Here is a 20,725-nt window from a genome sequence, read left to right on the forward strand (position 1 = left end):
CCACCCCCCCACTCCACATTCATTTACAGGGATCATACCATGATGTTCTTAAGCCTTTCAGAGCGAACTATATCCATATAGATAATCATATATTACATTTGGAAGACTGAAAAACAAATTATTTATTAAATATAAGTTATTTTTGTTAACTATTTTTATACCTGGAAGTGAAACGACTTGGTTTCTGAGGCTCCGCCTTTTGCTTCCTGAGGGTTCCACCCACTCCTGCTTTAGCCAGCATGTCATCCACGAAAAAATGATGAGAATTTTTAAATTACATTTTAAACTATTGATATACATACAGTGCTGCTCGGGCATTTTCTCCCCAAATTTGGCACAGACAGATTTGTGATGCTAATGGGTTCATTTTGCGGTGAAAATTGGCCAAAAAATTCTGAAGCTGAGAAAAAGGAATTTCAGCACAAATATTTCAAATTTCAACATGTTCAATGGACGTGTTTTGTAAGTAGAGCCGAAATAGTGTTTTAAAAACATGTGCAGTGAGGGATGAACATGAGTTCTGAACTCATTTCTATAGACGTTTCACTGGAAATAGTCGCTTAAACGCAAGTTTCGGATGGCGATGTGATCGTAGCTTCAGAGTTAACCTTCAATTGACCCTTTAACACCGGAGCTCCAGTATTTATGTTCTTTGATTTGCTGTAATTTTTCAACTGTTAACAAAATAATTCCAGTAGATTCTGAAAGAGAAAAGCGGTGGGTGTTAAAGTGTCAAAGTAAAATCTAAAAATATCATGAAATAAAAAGTACTTCAGCATCCTTTTAACAGGTGAATGACAACAAATCAAGCTAACACAAATAAAGAAATGCTCCCTAAAGCAGTTGTGACTGAAAGAAAGGAACAACAAAAATAATTAAAACAAAACAGAACAGGTGAGAAAAATCCAGGTTTGATGACAAAAAAAGAAACAATTTTTTTTGAAAAGCCTCATTATTTGAGAAGTAGTGCTCTGGAACTATAATAAGACTCTCATTCTAATAATTCATGACACATAATTAAACTCATAATCTCAAGCCTGCATGAATAACGCTTTAATAGCATCTTTACACAGCTGGCACCTTTTGGGCCCGCCGGATCTAAAAGTGGATGTTTGCAGACTCCCATGAATGTGCTGCATCGATATCTGACCACGCAGTCAAGCTGCCACAGCTAATTGCTAAGAAGGGCTAAGTGCTGACAGCCCTAGGCTAATTACTGTTAGCATGTTGTCTGCTTTGTGGACATCAAACGGAAAACTTCAGCTTTTGCTGGAGCCGGACTCGGCCGCTGATTACCAGTGGCCTAGCAGCAACAATAAACGGTCAATAAAAAAGGCATCTCAGCGGAAAGACGAGCCCTCTGCCAGATAATGAGCCGCGTCTTTGCAAACAACTGCCAAGCCCAAGCCAAACGCTGTAAACTACCTGTCAATACGGAAAGAATAGTGTCGGAGAGGGATTATAGGAGGCTGTTGTTGGGCCAAATGTGCTCGATGACTAACGTGTAAAGATCTGCTCGCACTTAGAGAAGGGAAGAGGATCAAATGATGCATCAACGTCTCACTCTGATCATCTTTTAATGTGTTTTAAAAGTGTTTTCCTTCCTTTTTTAAATGACGTTTTTAGTTAAAATCTGTCGTTTTCTAGGTTTCTGCAGAGCGGCTAAACTTTATTATCTGTTGTTGGGCGGGACGATTTACATGGAGCATCCCCGCCCCCCTTCCCATCATACATCTATTTACACTAGCTTACAGCCCCACCCGAACATCAACAGTTTAACAAAAATCACCAACACTATTAGGGCCGCACCATAGACTGTGTAATCAATGGACAGCACAACCCCTCCCCCCTCATGTTCCAAACAGGAAGCGGCTCAGAGAAGCCAAAATCCTATAGATTTCTATTAAGAAATACTCATTCTATAGATCACAATAAGCATTCTTGCTCTGATAGATTCTTAATGTCTTTGTTCTAATCCTAATTTTTTTAAGAATATTTTTTCTTGATCTCAAATTATTCAAATTATAAACTGACCAATCAGATGTCTCAGTAAAAGCATGTGGTGCCCAATGGCCCCGCCTTGAATGATTGATTGACAGATTCTCCTGAGCCGCTTTCAGTGGAAGGGGTGTGGCTTTATAACAAGCTCACTCCTGATTGGTGAGGGTGGTTGGACTAAAATGTGACTCAGACCGACTCGGACCAATCACTGTCGTCTGGTTCCAAATGGCGGCGCCCGTAAGGCGGGAAAATCATTGACGGATTTGGCCTTTATTTGCAAGGTAAGGCTTTTTCTATGGGTGACGTCACACCCCGCTTCATCCCATAATTCATGTCTGTGAGCTGTACATACAGTGTGTACAGTTCTGATCCAGATTCCAGCTCAGACGAGGAAACAAAGACGTTCATGGATCTATTTGACTAGAAGATTATGCATCAGGATGGGGCGGAGCAGGGAGCTTGTGGCCCCGCCCAGCAGATTTCCTATACAAAGACCAATATGCTGGCTAGTGTAGGAGGCTAACCCACTGAATCCCCACTTCGGTCAATGTGTGCAAACACAGGTGGGACCACCACAGAGACTGCAGACAAATACATTTGGGGCTTACATTTTCTGCCCACTTTTAAACCATATGGGCCCACTTGGCCGTGCTGACTAGGAAAGGACAAAAAATGTATGCAGTCGAAGTATACGTATGAAAGGCAGCGGGGAATGTCACGAAGAAGAAAACATGATAGACAGAAGGAGGAATGAGGGAGGTGAAGTACAGAGGTAGGAAGAGAGTTGAGGTGTAGACACAATCAATCCACTTCCAGAGAGGATCAGAAACTGACTTCCTCTTCACATTTTCAGCCTCACTGAAGCACATCGCTAGCTTCCCTCTTATCTGTCATGCTAGTTTGAAGCCTCACACACACATTCATACATGCACAACTACTCGTCTGTACAATAAACCCTTTCACACTCAAACATTAAGTGATCACGAGAATCTTCTAAGAGAATAAAGAATACCTCCCTGACAGCACTTTAATAGACCCATTTCACATGACGTCACACAAAACGGCGAGTGTGCAGAGTGACTATTATGTCAATGGTTTATAATGGCAAACCTGACAGCTGAACAATGTTTAACACAATTTTACAAAATAATAGAAGTAACCTAACCAATTGTATCATAAATTTGTACAATATTTATTTTCTAAATGTCCTACCTGGTTGTATTGGTTTTCCCTCTTAGATCAAATGTCAGTATTCCTCCTGCAGAATGCTCAATGCAGCAATCTGCATCTTGGCTGCACCTATTAAATGTGGCTAACATGAATTCTATCAGTTTTTGTGCTCAATCAGACTTAAAACAAGTGTAAATAACATCAGCCAAAACAGAATCTGTTAGTATAATATCTGCTCAAATGAAAGGTCAATATTTTCAATAGAACCTAAAACACTGAAGGATTATTCAAATGTGTAACTATATGTGTGAACAATCTAAGAAAGGAAATGAAAATACATTTATAAAATAAATATTGTACATTTTTCTGTTGAAATTGATAAGGTCACCTTTTATTATGTATGTTAAATGGTGTTAAACACTGACGTCACAGTGAATATGGTCAATTGACCAATAACTGATAGATTTCAACGAAAGAAAAACATTTTTATGAAACAAAAGTTTGAAACAGATGCAAAACTCTCTGCTACAATGGCAAATACCAAATAAAAAAAGGTTATTTGGTGCAATTTAGAATAAATTAATAAAAACTATAAAAACACACTGTATAACACATCATTAAGCATATGTTTACTAAGCTAGACTTCTCATCTATCGGGACGACTATGAGCTCTCAGAAGGATCGTGGCTGCAGAGGTAACCCTGATCGAGTCAGTGTCTTCCGATACTAATGAGGTCAGAGGAACAGGAAATGCTGACTCAGCAGAATTAGAAACCATCAAATGTCATTCAACACTGAAGCATTTGGTCTGCATTAAGAAATGATTTCAGCTTCTCTTCCTCAGCAGTAATGAGTGAAAAATCCACCACCAACACCTGCTGTGTTTCCCCGCCATTAGCAGAGCTAAAAGAGCCTCCGCACATTCCCCGCATGCTGCCGGACGCCACTCACCGCTGTTTTCTGGCACTGGATGGACGTGCTGTTGAAGCGCAGAGCGGGAACGCTGTGGGTCTCCCCCTGGATGTGGAAGACGCACTCGTAGTTCCGCTGTCCCGACTGCGGCTGCGGCAGGTTCTTGGCGGCTAAGGTGATGGGCTTGGTCACGCCCACCGGGATGTAGATCTGGGTGGACGGCAGGATCTGGGGGCAGCCCTGCAGAGTTCAGAGAGATGAACAAGAAAAAGGTCAAATCGGAGCTGGGATGGAGGGTTTGGTTGTGTCAAAGAGCGGAAGGATGAGGAAGCTTTGGGTTGGTGCACGTTTATCTCTCGTCTTCTGAAGCATGTTTCAGTGTTTTTATGGACGTGTCCAAAGATCTCATTATTGCAGTTAGAAAATGTATTTTACCCTCACAGATTTGATTGATTAAAGGTTTTTTATTTTGTATTCGACGTATCAACATTATAAAGACACTATAAAATTACATTTTGCTCAAAATTATAATCTGTCCTGTTCATTTCCAAACCAAATGAAGTCATCACAAAGTTCCTGCACAGACATGTCGCCGATGCACATCAACAAAAACAAGAAATAGAGGAAGAGTGAGAGGGCGGAGGTGACAACAATGTCAGTTTAAGGTTCGGTGGAACTCCGCCCAGCCTCCAACATTCCATTAGCAACACGGAACCGGATCCTTCTTTACAACTCAAAACCAAGAAACTCTAAAGAGGTTCTTTAATCCCTGCTTCACATTTCAATGTGTCATTAAAACAATGCCAGACTGCACAGAAGGTCAGCTGCAGACTGAGGGAGGTTTTTCCCACAATGCAACAGAGGATCTGGATTTGTAAAATTCACATTCTGATAAATTGTTGGAATCAAGATGAATATTCTTCCAGTGACTTTATTACAGGGGTGTCAAAGTCAATCACACAACTGGCCAGAATAATTTAATTAAAATACCACAAAATTACCCTTAAAGCTGAGTGGAAACACAACATACTGAGCAAACTTTTTGCTCAGCTTTGACCTAATCCTGTATGTTCTGCTACACTCCGGTGACAGAAACATAAACCAAAGACTGAACGCAGTCCAAGAACGAAGGGAGAGGGAATGATGTGTAAAAACGCTGACGGGCTCTTTGTTAAATATTCCCAGCATGCAGCTCACCTCTGCCCTCCTCCTTCATGTCTTGTTGTCTCTCCTCTCTAAGCTCTCCCTGCTCCGGCTGTAGCTGCTGTACATTAGAAGCTACAGCCGCTCCCCAAGGCCTCCACACAATGGTGGAGTTTGTTCATTAGCCCGCTTAGCCCTGGCCTTGTGTGTCTGATTACACACAAACACATGGGGAGGGAGGGGGGCAGCACTGCAGGAAGAATCTGATGTTTAATCCAGAAGGAGGGAGGAGGGAGGGAGCACGGGTGAATGAAACGGAGGAAGTGAGGTGTGAGGAGGAGCAAGAGGAAATGGAAGTTTGGACAGAGAAACAGGAAGGAGAAAACTGCAGCTGGTATTTCTAGAGACAGCTGTTGTGAGAAGGGAAAAGTGAAAAAAGACGACCGGTGAATGAAAAGGAAGCTGGACCAGCTCGTCGGCGGAGGAGAGGAGGGAGCAGCAGTTCTGCCATCTCTGAATGCCTCCACACATCCATCTTTAACCACCTCTTGTACCCAGCCCCTGACAATGTCCTACTTAATTAACTGCCTGGAGTCTCAGACAGCTCTAGAAATTGATGAATGGGGGGCAGAGATGGGGGGAGAGGAAGGAGGAGAAAAAAGAAATTGATCTGCACTTGTGGATTTGAAATGTCTGTGGACAGAGGGAGGGGAACGGTTTGTTTTTGGCGTTTCTTTGCTGAGAGGAACTCCTGATAGTTTGTAAGAATTTTGGAAGCGTTCTCAGGATATGAGCAGCCGTGTTTTATTCATCTGTTTACTGACATTGTGCCAAAGTCCTATGTCTCTTTGACTGGTTTTTGTTTCAAACTCTTTAGCGTCATTCCACTGAGCGATCCAGAACGGTCCTGGCCAGTTTAGAATGGTCCAGCCAATTCCAGAGAGCGTTTCCATTGAGCGTTGGACCATCGAGGCGCATGCGAGGTGTAGGCCGATGATGTAGCTGTGTATCTACAGCGGTTCTCTGTATTCAGCGTGTTTATGGTCCCTAACACCCGGTACTGGGTTCAGGTTAGGGTGAGGATACCGGTGTAGTCCATGTCCCAACCGGAGGTTGGGAACCCCTGATTTAATTAGGACAGCCAGTATGTCAAAAAACGACGAGTTGGGGACTCAAACTCACTTTTTTGAAGCGAAGGGTCCTTAACCATGTGTCAAAATGTGACGACTTGGGGATGATGCAATATGTTACCAGCGCGATATAACATTGAGCTGTTAATAACAAAAATATAAAATGATCTGGCGGACTGGATCTAATCACCCGGTGGGACGGATCCGGCCCCCAGGCCTCGACTTTGACAAACGTGCTTTACGCAAATCAATGGGTGTGACGACATGAGCCCTAACTGGTCCATTCCATTTTTCTATGGACCAACAACCAACAATGGACCAAAAGTGGCACAAATCGGTCCGCTATAATGGGTCCATTTTTTAATAGAAATGCACAAAATACCATACCGGTTCAGTGGAAACGAGGCAAAAGAGTCCTTTCACTTTTCTAAGATTATACTCGGACTGGAGAAGTCCTTTGGTCCAGATCGAGTCCTGAACCTTCCATTTGGTCGTGCTCATACTGCCGGCTATTAGACATTTCTGCTCCAAATTAAAGCACATGTCTAAAGATATCTTTGGTCATTGGCCAGGAATTACAGGGGCGGAGCAAAGCAATGAGAGGAAGAATAGTAGATGTCCTAAGCTATGCAGTCCTTATTAGGATAGTTCAAACTTTATGTTTATCACATCAAAAGTTTAATGAGCCTACATTCATCTGACCACATTTCAATGAATTGTTGTCTCATCGTTTCTATACATTTGCCTGCAGCTTCCTTTCTACTCTGTTTATATCCCATAATGCCCGGCTATGGTGGCTGATCCAATTGTTCCACTCCGAGAATGAAGCCTATTCAGACTGAGGAAACTCTAAAGCCTCATTTCCACTAAGTGGTATGGTGCGGTAAGAAGTAGTACAATACAGTCCAGTTAATTCTGGTGAGTCTTTCCCCTCGGGTAAGCCTCGCTTCCTCTGAGCGGCTTGTTTTCACAGCGCATGCGTGGTGTAGACTGCTAGCATGTCGCTAGCTCACCCTGTGTCGCACCGTTGCCAACTGGCAAAGAACGTTTGCAGTTCAGTGCCTTGCTTTTGATTGCAGGTATTTTCAACTTGTTACCAAAAGAATACACAGGAAAACGCAAAAACCCAAACGTAAGATCATTTAAGCTAGCGTGGGAATCGTTAGCCCAAATGAGCGCTATATTGGCGCTTTCTAATGTCCTCAGTGGTTACTGCAACTCCACCCCAACTGATCGTTACATTTTTCAATGAACCTCCAACCGATGGGGCCCCCATGAGGTACGGTTTGGTACTGTTCAATGGGTCCTTTTTACAATGGAAACACTCATAATACCGGGCCAGAACGCTCAGTGGAAACGAGGCAAGAGAGAACCAGAGCTCCGTCCAATTGGAAACGAACTGAGACCACCTCAACAGATGGGTTAGAGAGCAGTTCCAGGACCAGGATCCACTTGGGTGGATTGAGACTGAAAATTTGTGCTAGATAGTTGTGGTAAACAAATTCTGGTTCACATTAAGCGAACCAAATGTCTGAATATACCCTAGATCACTCAGTGTGACAGTACAACAGAGATGGCAAAAAATGTTCAAAGCAATAAAAAAAGAGATTTTCAATAAAAATCCAACAGAAAATACAGTTTCTGTCTTTCCATCATGGTTTGTCATCTGCACCCCCCCCTTTGTCCTGTTCAGGGTCACAAGAGGGCTGAAGTCCACCCCCACCGTCCTGCTGAAGCGGCTAAAACATGCAAACTCCAAAAGAAAGGCCCTGCTTGAGATATGAATCAGGAATGTTCACGCTGTGACGCAGCAGAGCAAACCCTGAAACCAAAACACAGCTGCCACTCCGACAGGGTCTGGGAGATCTTCCTTTATCCAACAACGTGAAGGCGGCGTGTCACCGGAATGTAGGCGAGCTTTTGTTTTCATCTGGTTCACAAAATATTCTGGTTTGTCCGGATCGGCGTTTGAGACCCTCTCGGGAAGAAATGGAGGCAAAAGAAAGAAAGCGGAGAAGAAAGTGGGGAGGGGGAGATGAAAGGAAAAGTGCTCTGCAGAGAGGAAGCGTTTCATCTGCGTTCCTGACAGGTGCCAACACAGTTCAAAGCCAGGAGTACAGTAGAATACAATGAAACCCTATTTCACTGAAGGGAATTGTTTGAAGACATTTTTCCTCTTTACTTCCTCCTCTTTCCTCACTTCTTCTCTTTCAGCTCGCTCGTGAGGACGGATGCTGTGGTTTTTGGCGGGCAGATGTGACACCTCATCCGGATGATGTCCGGAAAGACAGACTTGGAGAGAGATGGGTGTGTGCTCGAACGTGAGCAGCAAAGACGGAGTTAAGAGGAGCTCAACAAAACCAGTGGTTTTTTACTGGAACCCCCACCCAAAAAATAAAGAACTGTTAAAACGTTTTTATCGCAAAGAAAATCCAACAATTTTCAATAAAAAGGAATTGTCGTATTGTGAAGTATTTGGATAGTATTTTGAAGTATTGAAGGATAATGGAAGTTACGCACTTATGAAGTACAGTTGATGCTATCATACGATGTCCTTACACCAAGTCTTTCCTATGACCTGTCATGTACCTGAACATTTTCACTCTATGGGCCTAAATAGCGGTCTATGACCTTGATATTTGTGCGGCCCACCTGCACACAAATGTGACCATTTTTCACCCTCAGACAGCCGTATTCACCCATAAGGGCAGCTGGCACTAAAGCTTATAACCTACAGACATGCATCAATCAAAAGTGTCATTGGGAACAATAGAGCTGCTCTTATTATAGAACAATTGACCTAAATTGTAAAACATCCGAGTGAAAAAGCCAGACTTGATTGAACGTTGCCCCGAGCTGTTCTCAGAGGAGATCAGCCTTCGCTTTAGGTTGAACACAATGCTTCATTCCACATCCTTTAGCTTCTATAACTAAAAGAGAAGAACGAAAAAGTAAATCTGTGTTTGTCTCCTGCAGGTGGGCAGAAGCCCTTTAGCTTCATCGAGGATAATGAGGCGGTCTGCAGGAAAGCGTGACGCTGTGTGTGCGTTTGTGCAGGTGAGAGATTAAAATCAGGACAGAGATGAGGGGGTGGAGATGAGCAAATAAATGAATAAATAAAAGCACTAAAGCGCCAAAAGAGTTCCAACGCTTCGGCGTCGTCTGACAAGATATAAATTAATAAACCTCCAAAAACACCGCGCATTCAAAATGAGGCGGACGTCTGGTCACCCCCCCAGCTCTCTGATCCCCCCAGCTCCTTTTTTCTAAAGTCCATCCATAATTAATTAGCTGCATGTGTGATGTGGGAACTATAGATCAGGGAGGGGAAAAGATAACATGTTAAATAATGAAGTAAAGCGATATGGTGAGCCGGCGTAGAGAGGGGGGGTTGGTACAAATAAAAAGAATAATCTGTGAATGTGTGTGTGTGTGGGGGGGTGTGGGTGTGTGTGTGTGTGTGTGTGTGTGTGTGTGTGTGTGTCACGCAGGGCTTCCAAAAGGACGTTTGAAAAGTGTTCAATGCCACCCCCCCACTGGTCGTGGCCACAGCCCCCGGGCTCGCTGACACAAGTCTAACATGAGAAACCATGAAGAGGTCTGCAGCCCTGAACTTCACAGTCCCCCCCCTGCCAGAGTGGCGGGCGCGGCGTCCTGCAGCGCATGAAGCTCTGATGAAATGCTAAGATGAAAACATCACAGATGCGCCACTCAGATAATAAAAAATCGAAGTAAATCTGAGCGAACCATGACTAAAACAAGGAAAATGCCTCCTAACTATCATTATGTTATACGGTACAACATAGTAGTTTAATTGTGTAATGTTTAGTAAACATTCACATTATAGTGATCATCCCACTCCTTTCTGTACGCTTTCGTCACGTAAAACCTCAACCAAACTTTCTTGCTATCAAAATGTTCAGTTTGTTCAGGACAGCTTGTATTTTTGGTATTCTTAAACTTTTTAGTTTTTTTAAATATTGAGCAAAATATGCCCGATAAGAAATGAATGAGAAAGTCTTCAATTTCGTTAAGTAGATTAGCAACAAGCCTTTAAATATATTCATGGGATATGTTTTCATCTTTTATAGTAATTTTTTAAAAATTGAGTTTACCTAATATTTTAGCAACATGCTAACGTTTTCTGGCTAATTTGTTATCTACTGAGGTTTTATTATCTAATTTAGAGTTTAGCTTCTATTTTAGCAACAGGCTAATGTTTTTAAGTAATTTGGTTTACTGAGGAATTTTAGGCTATTTTGGAGTTTATCTAGTGTTAAGGTAATGAGCTAGCTTTTTTGGCTAATTTAGCATCTATTAAAGTTTTTTTTTAGCTAATTTGTAGTTTAGCTCATATTTTTGCTAAATATTTTTGCAAAACTGACATGTATTAGGGATTTTTAAGCAATTTTACCACGAAATTTTCAGGAATTTAGGTCAACTTCAGCGCTCTTTCATAGTTCTCCAATATAATTTCCAGTCTTTTAGCAAATGTAACATTTTGCAAATAGCTTTTGCATTTTCAGCAAATACCTCAGTAATTAAAATAAATTGTGTCACCATTTTCAGCAAAAAAGCTTCAACATCTTTAGTGACTACTTTCAGCAGAAAACATTCAACACTTTTGTAGTTCTAGTTGTCTTAATGTATACTGTTCATGGAGGCGGGGCTTAATACAATCTGTATTTACCAAGATCCACAGGCAGACAGTTGCTGCAAAATTTGCATATTTGTGCAACAAACACAGCAAAAAGGTGAGACTATCATTAAAAGTGGTTTCTCACTAAACCTGCAGAAGCTTCACATGCCTATAAAAAAAAAAAAAAAGAGTGCGTGTGAGCGTGCACGTTAGCAAGCAAAAGCCAGAAATATGCTCTGTGAAAGAGGGAGCGAGCGAGCGGCGGAGTGTGAGGAACAACTTAATAAGGCAGCAACATGTCGGAGCCGTGAAGGAAGCAGAAGAAAGGCCACTTTGAACCTTGAAAGGGACTGGGAGATGGTCTGCCCACGCCCTGCTTTCCAAGCAGAGTAATGATGCAGGGAGAGGTGGAGGAGGAGGAGAGAAGAAGGTGACGGAGGAAAAGGTGATGAGCAGAGGAAGGAAGCAGCGCAAAGAGGAGGAGGATGCTGGGGAACGCTGGAGACATTCTCACTATTTAAGATGGATTATCAAAGTGTGGCACTGAATCTACCTGCACATGTTCCAGATGCTTTGATGTCCCCACCAAGCCGCCGTACATTTTGATTTCATCTCCTAATCCCTTATCATTGACTTACAAGCAAGCTGCCAAATCGACACAGTTTATCCTCTCCACACATATGGCGCCGCACGCCAAGAAACAATGGAAAAACACCAATGTGTGAATAATTTTGAAAATGCTTTTTTTTTTTCTCTCATCGCAGAGGGGGAGGGGTGAGGGGGCGCCTGGCACCCCGTTATCATCCTAACCCAGATATGTCAGCAGCAATCAAACCCGGCGCCGCTGAGCTTCTCAAAGACGAGCCTTGATTTCGGAGGTAGATACGCTCTCCCGCCTGTGGCTCTGCGACGCTGGAAGAACTCAAACCTCCGTTTGGGGGTTATTAAAAAAATCAGGAATCAAGAGGGTTTCAGTTCATATTCAATGCGTGTTTTGGCTGTTTGTTTAGTAGTGTGTATTGGCAAGAGTCTGGCAATACGATATCACCATGTATCGCGATATATCCCAAGACAGTACCAGAGATGATACTTTAATTTTTTTTAATAATTATGACTTAGAAAGAGACTTAATCTGAATATTAATACACCTTTCACAGAACTTAAATTGTAAAAAACATTTTTTTGAATAATCCCAACGTGAAGCACTGCATCAATATCTCATGAAGTTGCTTTTAACCAAGCAAATTAATTAGGTTTTTCTATACGTAACAAATATATTTTTTCAATATTCAACTGATTTTCTGGAGGTAGCATTGAACAAACAAGACGTCTTCAGGTCAACAGGATGTAAAAACCTACACAGTTTATCATCAATGAACACCTCAGCCATCAATGTATACATTTAACTAATCTAAATTAAATAAATGCCAATTGAGTAATCCTTAGGTTAAGAAATGCAGCTTCATTCTTCTTTTTTTTTTGTTCTTTTTCCTCTTTGTCCTCAGTAGTCTTTCACTGCTGGGTTTTGTTATTTTAGTTTGGGGTTGGATCTTGGTAGTCTTAGTTTGTGAACTTTCTTGGTTTTCTTTAGGTAGTTTTGGTTAAGTGGAGCTGCTGACTCCGATGGTCGACATGGCTGGATCAGTAGTTTTATGTTAAGCTGCGGAGCCACCATGGAGAGATAGAAGAGCAACATGTGGATCTGGAGCTAAAGGTTGCAGACCTCTGGGTTAAACCAACAAATGGTTCTCAAGTGCAGCTGTGTCTGCTGCTCGCCACTCCCACGTGTGATGGGTCAAATCTGGAGGACAAATCAATTAATGAGACTAACTTTTAGACTGAATCCAAAAGAAACTCAAACCTCAGAAACTGTTCTGCTGGCCATCTTGTCATGGCAAGACAACGATGTGGGTAAAATGGAGGTTGTTGGGGTAAAATCATTGACCGGCACTCCAGCAGAACAGCGTGGGGGAGAGCCTGACATGACAGACACACTTAGCCGGTCTTGTGAGATTTGCCGGCGCAGCGTGTCTCCGTTCTCAGCGCCTCTCCATCCCAGCAGGCGGCGGCTGCTTCTCAATCACTGCCTCTGCATCTCTGATCCGCCTGCAGATCCCAGTTTGCCTTCACATCACTTTGCACGGCTGCTCCAACGGCCCCGTCCTTTGTCTCGGTGACTTGGCATTTATTTCTGACACACAGGAGCCTTGATGCTAAAAATGCAATATTCATCTGTGTTCACTATTAGGCATGCCGGCTGTGAGGGCTGCGGAAATGAAGATTTAATACGGCCTGAATAATTAAACCAGTGGGACCTGGGAGTGACACGCACACACAAACTTGAGCAAACACTAAAGCGTGCACGACCCTCACACACGCTCCCGTGCCCATCTGTGAGAATCTTTGCTTCACATTAGCTCTTCATTAAGCTTTCACTGGGGCTATATTGGGTGCTGGCATGACTGATGTGAACCCGGCTGCATCCGTTCAGGTTTGTCAGCCGGGAGAGGATTATGCAGAGAAGAGAAACGCTACACCTCAACACTTCATTATCTGCACTGATCTCCACTTCCATCGGGAGGAACACTGCAGTCAATCCAGCCGAGGCGGCAACCATCGAATCTGCATGTCATTTATGGTGGGCGGGGCTTGTCTGTTGGTTTGATGCTCCGCCTTATCTGGGAGGTGACAGCTCACCTGAAGCTGGAGGGGATTGTGGTCCGTTTCAAAGTGAAGGTTGTGGATAATTAGAAGGGTAAACCAAACATCTTAAAGTCACAATCCAGGCATCTCAATCCCAGAAAGATTTTAATTGTTGAGTTTTATACACAGCAGCAGAAACTCATTAGAAATTCTGAATTGTGACACAGGGCAACCCCGCCCCCGTACTCGTCGCTGAGAGCTCAGTTTGTTTGAGCTTATAGCCTCAAGCTAACATTAGCGGCGCTAATATAACAACAAATAATATTGGATCAATCCAGTCATACAGTTTTGACCCAGAATTGCAGTTAGCTAAAGCACAACGGTTGAACGTTCATCATGTCTCACACTTGAGCGTGAGCGGACTAGGGTGTATGCAAGGGGGGGGGGAGTAAACTTTGGCCCCGCCCATTTTAGTAACTGCGTCATCAGTCTGAGCTTTTTCAAGCATCCAGTTTTCTGATCCAATGTGACTTGAACTAAGAAATACTCAGAAAGACAGTTTTAATCATAAATTCTTTTAGGTTTTCTATGAGAAAAATGCTCCAAGAACATGTTAAAACATACAAAAGACAATTTTTATTGGAGTGGATCTTTAAGTAAATTAAAGAAGATAAATGATCAAATTGCCACATTTAGCATTTCAGGAAAAAATCCAAAATCAAACAAAAAAAGTTTTCAAAATATCTGACAGAGTAAATGTGATGCAGTGAGGACATTCAAACATGTATTTGATCATCAGAGAAGGAACCAGCGCTCTTTTTTTGAGCTTTTCTCTCCTAAGTCAACATTTAGTGCCCCCTATTGAGCAGTGTGTGGAACTGCATGACTGTTTCAAGCCGTTTGTTTTGCTCCAGTCTCTGGTGCTGAGAGCGCCGCGTGTGAAAACAATGCAAGACAAAAGTGTCAAAATTATTGACAGTAATTATTTATTAGAGCAAAGTCCTCTAAGCCCTGAGAAAGTTGCGCTGAAGGTCACTTTCCTCTGCAGAAGTCTGAGGTTTAATAAAGGAAAGAGGAAAAGCAGATGTTGATGCACATCATTTTTGTATTCTTGTGGCACATATAAAGAGCATTTAGCTCAAAGTTGTGAATCAGGAGAAAAAATAAAGCTCAATAAATGTTTATTCTGTTCGGCTCGCGACCTAAGGTGTGTTTTGGATTTTGGCCCCTTGTGCGACTGAGTTTGACACTCCTGGCTTAGAAGATGATCGGAGTGGGACTTTAAAGCTTTTTGGGTGACTGGTGATATAAACTTAACCTTTTCTGTGAAAAGTAATTTTTTTCTTCAGATCTGGCAGTTTAAAAATGCAGCTGAGCAGAGCAAAGAAATAAACTCTAAAAACAGCTCCCCCTCAACCTCCACCTGTGGAACTGTTGGAAAACAATCACCCTGAAGGTACAGCTTTTGTTCTACTTGGCCTCTTCGCCCTCATCATTCCGCTAAATGCTTCTCTTTTTCTTCTGTTTACATCTGCTCCGGATCAAAACGCCTCTGTCCGTAGGGATGTTTTGGACACATCAGTGGAAACTTCATGTGGGGAACAACACTCCACCTTTCCTCAGCTCTAATTCATCCGCTCACACCACCTTCGTATTTAGTTAAAAGCAGCTAATGTGCCTCGCCTCTCGACTCTGAGTGGAAACATGCAGCCGTGTGTTTATGCGAGTGCTGCTATGAGCAGAGTGGAACACTTCAGGAGGAGAGGGGGGATCAAGAGGAGAAAACCACCAAAACATCATGTAAGACGACACAAGAGGGCTTAGAGAAAACGCTGAGATCAACGGGCGAGGACGGACAGAAGCAATCCCCAGGAAGAGGAAAAGAGAAAATAACTAACAGAAAAAGGAAATTGTTAATTTATTTCATCCAAACGCCTTTTCCTCGGCCCCCGCAGGCCCGAGCAGCTGCTTGTGTTGGTCCTGATAAGAACCAGCGACAGTTTCACAGTCAGACCCAAACATGTCCGCATGCACGCAGGACGGCCCCTCCAGCCGCCGCGGCCTTCAGTCTGCGGGACGCCGTCGCTAAAGACAGAACACGCGTGTTCTGCTCAGTGTCTCAAGATAAACACGGAGTGTCACGGTCCAGGGCCTTCACACCTCCATCACAAATAACCCCTCACAGCCGTGGGTCGAGCCGGGGGAGGCTGTGTAGGTAGTTCGTAGTTAAAGGCCCTCAGTAAAAGCCATGTATGCAGCCTGGAGTCAACAGGAACCTCACAAGAACAACAAAAAAAATGTTTTTAACAGAAAACTGTTTTTTGAAAAGGAAGTTTGACGTTTGATGTAGACAAAAATTGCCAAACTAATTATAGCACACAAAGATAGCTCATTAACAAATAGTAAAATCCAGATATTTGTAGTAGTGGGAAATCGATTTGGTGATATATCGCGATATTTCATCTGGCAATTCTTGTATCAATTTAAAATATTGACAATATGTTATTCAATTAATTACTTATGAACATCCTACAGCATCTTACTTTTGTTTTTCACATGAACCCTCAACCACTAGTTGTCTGCACAGCACACTTGGAGCAGCTTTACACCGCGAAAGATCCCACGAGAACCAGCTTGTGTTAAATGTTCAGTCTATTAGTTCAGTCAGCCTCGTGGTTGTTGTTGTTATGAGATGACTTAGTTGTTTTCTAAGTCATAATCTTAAAAAAAAATTTAAAAAGGGAAAAATTGCTCTGGTACAACCTTGGGATATTTTGCGATATGTATCGTATCGCAAGATGTGTATCGCAACTACTACTGATATGTAGTGTGCCTTGCATTGTATCGTGTGATGTGTATCATGATATGTATTGTATCACATGATGTGTATCATGATACGTGTATCGTGATATGTATTGTATCGTCAGATTGTTGCCAATACAGACCCCTAATTTGTTGGAGTTTTGTGTATATATTTTTTTTCCTGGAGCTAAAATGAGTTGCGTAAAGCTGCTGTTTTCCATTTTTCCTGGCCTCATTGTTCCCATTGTGGCCTAAAACTGGGATCAGTTCTTTCCTAGGCGGCGCTGAGAGCGCTGCTTCCAGCTGCAGACACACATAGTGTAAAGAAGGATTGCACAACAATAACAGAAAAAAAGAAGTGCTTAGGGAGAAATTCAAATATCTACAAACTGATGCTCGCGATGAAGAATAAGAAGGAAGTTTTCAACCAACAACCACAGACCAGCAGGATGTGGAGCTTCCATTCAAAACATGTATGATGTTTTAAATGGATTTATGTATAAAATGTTCCACTAAACCTTCTCCAAATAAGCTTAGGAGGGTTTCAAAAGAAAATGTCATCCAGGATAACCATTTGTTTGATCTTTAGCACAAAAATCATGACAGAAAAGTGCTAAAGAAGATGGAAATTTCATGATTACAAACTTCATGCAATTAAAAAAATAAATAAAATTCACAGAAATGCAGAAAGCAACAATTAATAGTGTACTCTGGACTACAAATTATTCTCATATCCTTCTGTTAAAGGAAATGTGTGTTTTTATGCCTTTCATTTCTGTAAGCTAGTCTCTGAAAAGAAAATTTGAACTGCTGAAGTTATTTATAGGCTTAGTTAAGTGGTTTGTTTACTATAATAATTTGAGGTCAAACATAAAAAAAACCTTTCAGTCAATCCAAAAGTAGAGCCGTGAAGCGTACTTGTCTACATCCATGTGGAGACCACCAGGGAAGAGGTCAATAAAGTTTTTAAGTTCAGAAGTTCAAACTGGAGGTACAGTTTAATTAAACTGACAGTGAATGTAAAAAGTCTAGTTCTTCTGCCAATGGAGGGATCCTCTTTTGGTGAAAAAGTGTTGGAATGTAAAAGTCTATCATCACTGTCCTGACTCATCAGGCTCACTGGGAGACGGATGGTCAAAGTGATTATGATCTAAAATACTTCAAATGTTTCCAATAAAAACATTTACAACAATCGGCGCCTACGGAGCTGGACTGGAATGGGGCGGATTCTCCATTTGGGTCTAAGCACAAAAGCATGTCTGAACACGTCTGAACGCGGCCTGGAATGACACTAGTCTTCTTGTTGGAGAAAGCTTTACATCCGCTCCAATGAAAACTGTGTTTTTGGTGTTTTTAACGTGTTCTTGCATTTTTCTCACATAAAGAAAGAAAATTACGCACTAAGTTGCATTTCTAAGTAATTCTTCATTCAATTTGTTGGTAATCAGGGGTAGATGACAAAATGTAGTTTGAAAAAGAAAGTATTTGTGATGTAGGTGCCACAAGCTCTCTTCATCCACTTACAGACAAATAGATCCATGAACGTCTCTGTTTTCCTCGTCTGAGCTGGAATCTGGATCAAAACTGTACGGATGGATAGATCTGACATGTCTCACCATTCATCTGTAATGTGAGGTTGGGGTTGTGAGGGGCTGTAAGCTAGCAGGAGAGCATGTAAACAAAGGGATTATGGGAAATGGAGGCAGGCTTACACAGAAACAACAGTTTTGCCTACAAGTCAGAGGCGGATTTCTGATAAACTCCTGTCGATCTGCAGAAACTATGTTCTAGAAAATGTTTGATTTTGCCTAAAATCAGTATAATCATAATTTAAAAACAACATTAAAGCTTTGAAAACAGATGATTTAAGCAAAACAAAAAAATCCAGTTAAGATAAGAACTTCAGGAAAAAATGAAATGCAATTTAGGATTTTTGCTTTGTTTCTGATTTCCTTCTGCTAAAGTAACACCAATTTACTTGCAATTACCGAGCCGCTCTCCTCCATTGCAGAATTTGTTTGTTGAGTCTCGGGGGAGTGTGTGTGTGGGGGTGTGTGTGCGTGTTCTTCATTTACACTGGTCTGAGTTGAAAAATGTCATCAAATACACTTCTTTTCTTTTCTCTTTTCATTCCTTTTCCTCTTTCCTTTGATGAAATCTGTTTGAGTACAGGCGCTTAAACAGATTTTTAGATTCCATTACATCACCATTACTTTGTTTTTTTTTGGTCCCTGACAATAACACAAATGCAATCTATAAAGTATAATTTGGTGGAACAAATTACAGATAAATGAGCTGGAGCTGTTTGGAAGAAGACGCGGGGTGCTCATCAGCGACACACACATTCTCTGCGTTGCCATGGCAATAAAGACTCTGGATCAGTCTGATTAAAGAGCAAAGGGAAACGAGTTTAAGACGAACAAGTGTATTAGAACTAATGCGGCCTGTTATCGAGCTGGACGTTGGTGCACAGGTCCGCATGGAGCACAGGGGGAGGTGCTCCCCTCTCAACCCGGCATGAGCACTCTTGTCTGGCCTTTGATCAGCGCCGGAGAAGGAACCGTCTCAGTCCTGTGTTCGTCTGCAGCAGCGAAAGGTCTGAGGGAAACGGCTGCTATCAGGAGACGTGCTGCACTCGTATGCTAAACATTTCCATTTGTATTCAGGATGAAACTGCGGCGTAGCAAAACGGAATCGTTTCATGTCTAAACGGAGGCTGTGTAAATAAGACGGAGGCTTCTCCATTTAGCAGCAGCTAAAGAGAAGGGAATCTGCTCCTTTTGTTGCTCTCTTCAGAAACGCAGGAGAATATAAAGCATGAAGGTGAAGGAAGATGCAGACAGGAGGAGGAGGAGGATGTGCCATGCTTGGAGGAAGAGCGGTACCTGTCAGGGTTTGGACAGAGCAGCTAATGGATACAGCACCAGAGAAGTGTGATGAATGAGTCTGAACGTCACTGCAGGACTATTTAGAGCAGGGGGGTCAAACTCAATCGCACAAGGGGCCAAAATCCAAACACACCTTAGGTCGCGGGGAGAACGGGATAACATTTATTAAACACACTGAAACTGCATTTTTAAAACTTTAAAACTGTACCTTTTTTGACATAATTATGAACTAGATATATAGCATTACCTGCGATAGTGCTAGTGTGAATGCTGTAAGCTGAATTTGGACAATGAAAATGCTAGCTGAAATTACCGTAGCTAATAGCTGAAATCACCTGAGCCAATAGATGAAACCACTGAATCTGATAGCCAGCTAACTTGTAAGCTAAATGCCAAATTAGCCGGAAAAAAAAATCAAAGAAAAAAAAAAAAACGCAGGTTAGCCAAAACAGTTGGAATGTAGCTGAAATATTAATATTTATCAACTTAAACATAAAATATAAATCAACTTAAACCTTTAATAATTTTCAATATTTTACTCTCCATAAAAATGTATTTTGTCAAAATTATACAAGTTAGAAATAAGCGCAAGATAAAATCGGGCCAATAATAACAATAAAATAAAATGATCTGGAGGGCCAGATCCAGCCCCCGGGCCTTGACTTTGACACACGTGCTTTAGAGACACAACGGCGAGCTCTTGTGTGTTTTCGGTGCGTGGCGGTGCAGACGATGGATTCTCCAGAGGAGCATGTGGTCGGTGGTTTCTTGGACAGACGCGGCGACAGGCCTGTTCTCCGTGTCCACATGCCACCATCAGCTGCTCCGTCTCCTCCTCCAGCTGCCTCCTTCACCCACAGATTCTCCTCGGCTCCTTCTGGTCCAAGCTGACGTTTCAGCTCTGGACCTGCTCAAAAACCTTCTAAACCCTTTGGAAACTAAGGCCTAAAACTCAGATTTTGCCTACTTATGAATTTACCTCTGTATTTTCAATTCGACAGACTATTTGTTTGCTTATTTGGTATTTTGGAATTTGGTATCTCCTTTATTTTGTCATTTTTCCATGTTATATTCACACACTAGACAAAAAAAATCATGCAAAAACAGAAAATTCCGTCTGGAAAAAAGTGATTCATTTTACTGCTGAAACCCCAAGGTGGGAATCGAACCCGCAGTCAACCTGCCACAGATCGACTCCTGATCGGAGTCTGCCTCTAAATCAGATCGGACTGATCTGATTTAGAGGCAGGGATATTATTCCAGAATAAATCAACTTAAGCCTTAAGTAACTTTTAATATTTTACTCTCCATAAAAATATATTTTGTCAAAATTATACAAGTTAGAAATGAGAGCAAGATAACATCAGGCCATTAATAACAATAAAGTCAAATGATCT

General features: G+C 42.0%; 1 protein-coding gene across 5 annotated transcripts in view; it reads right to left on the reverse strand.

Moving 5' to 3' along the window:
• Positions 1-20,725, reverse strand: part of LOC112144749 (plexin-A1) — a 267,901-nt gene that overhangs the window by 77,292 nt on the left and 169,884 nt on the right. For all 5 annotated transcript variants that reach the window (XM_024269482.2, XM_024269485.2, XM_024269483.2 and 2 more), the window contains exon 10: positions 4,123-4,323. In XM_024269482.2, coding sequence (XP_024125250.1) covers positions 4,123-4,323 — 201 coding nt within the window. The remainder of the gene's footprint in view (positions 1-4,122; positions 4,324-20,725) is intronic.

The sequence above is a fragment of the Oryzias melastigma genome, linkage group LG5 (assembly GCF_002922805.2).
Source record: "Oryzias melastigma strain HK-1 linkage group LG5, ASM292280v2, whole genome shotgun sequence".
NCBI classification, from domain to species: domain Eukaryota; kingdom Metazoa; phylum Chordata; class Actinopteri; order Beloniformes; family Adrianichthyidae; genus Oryzias; species Oryzias melastigma.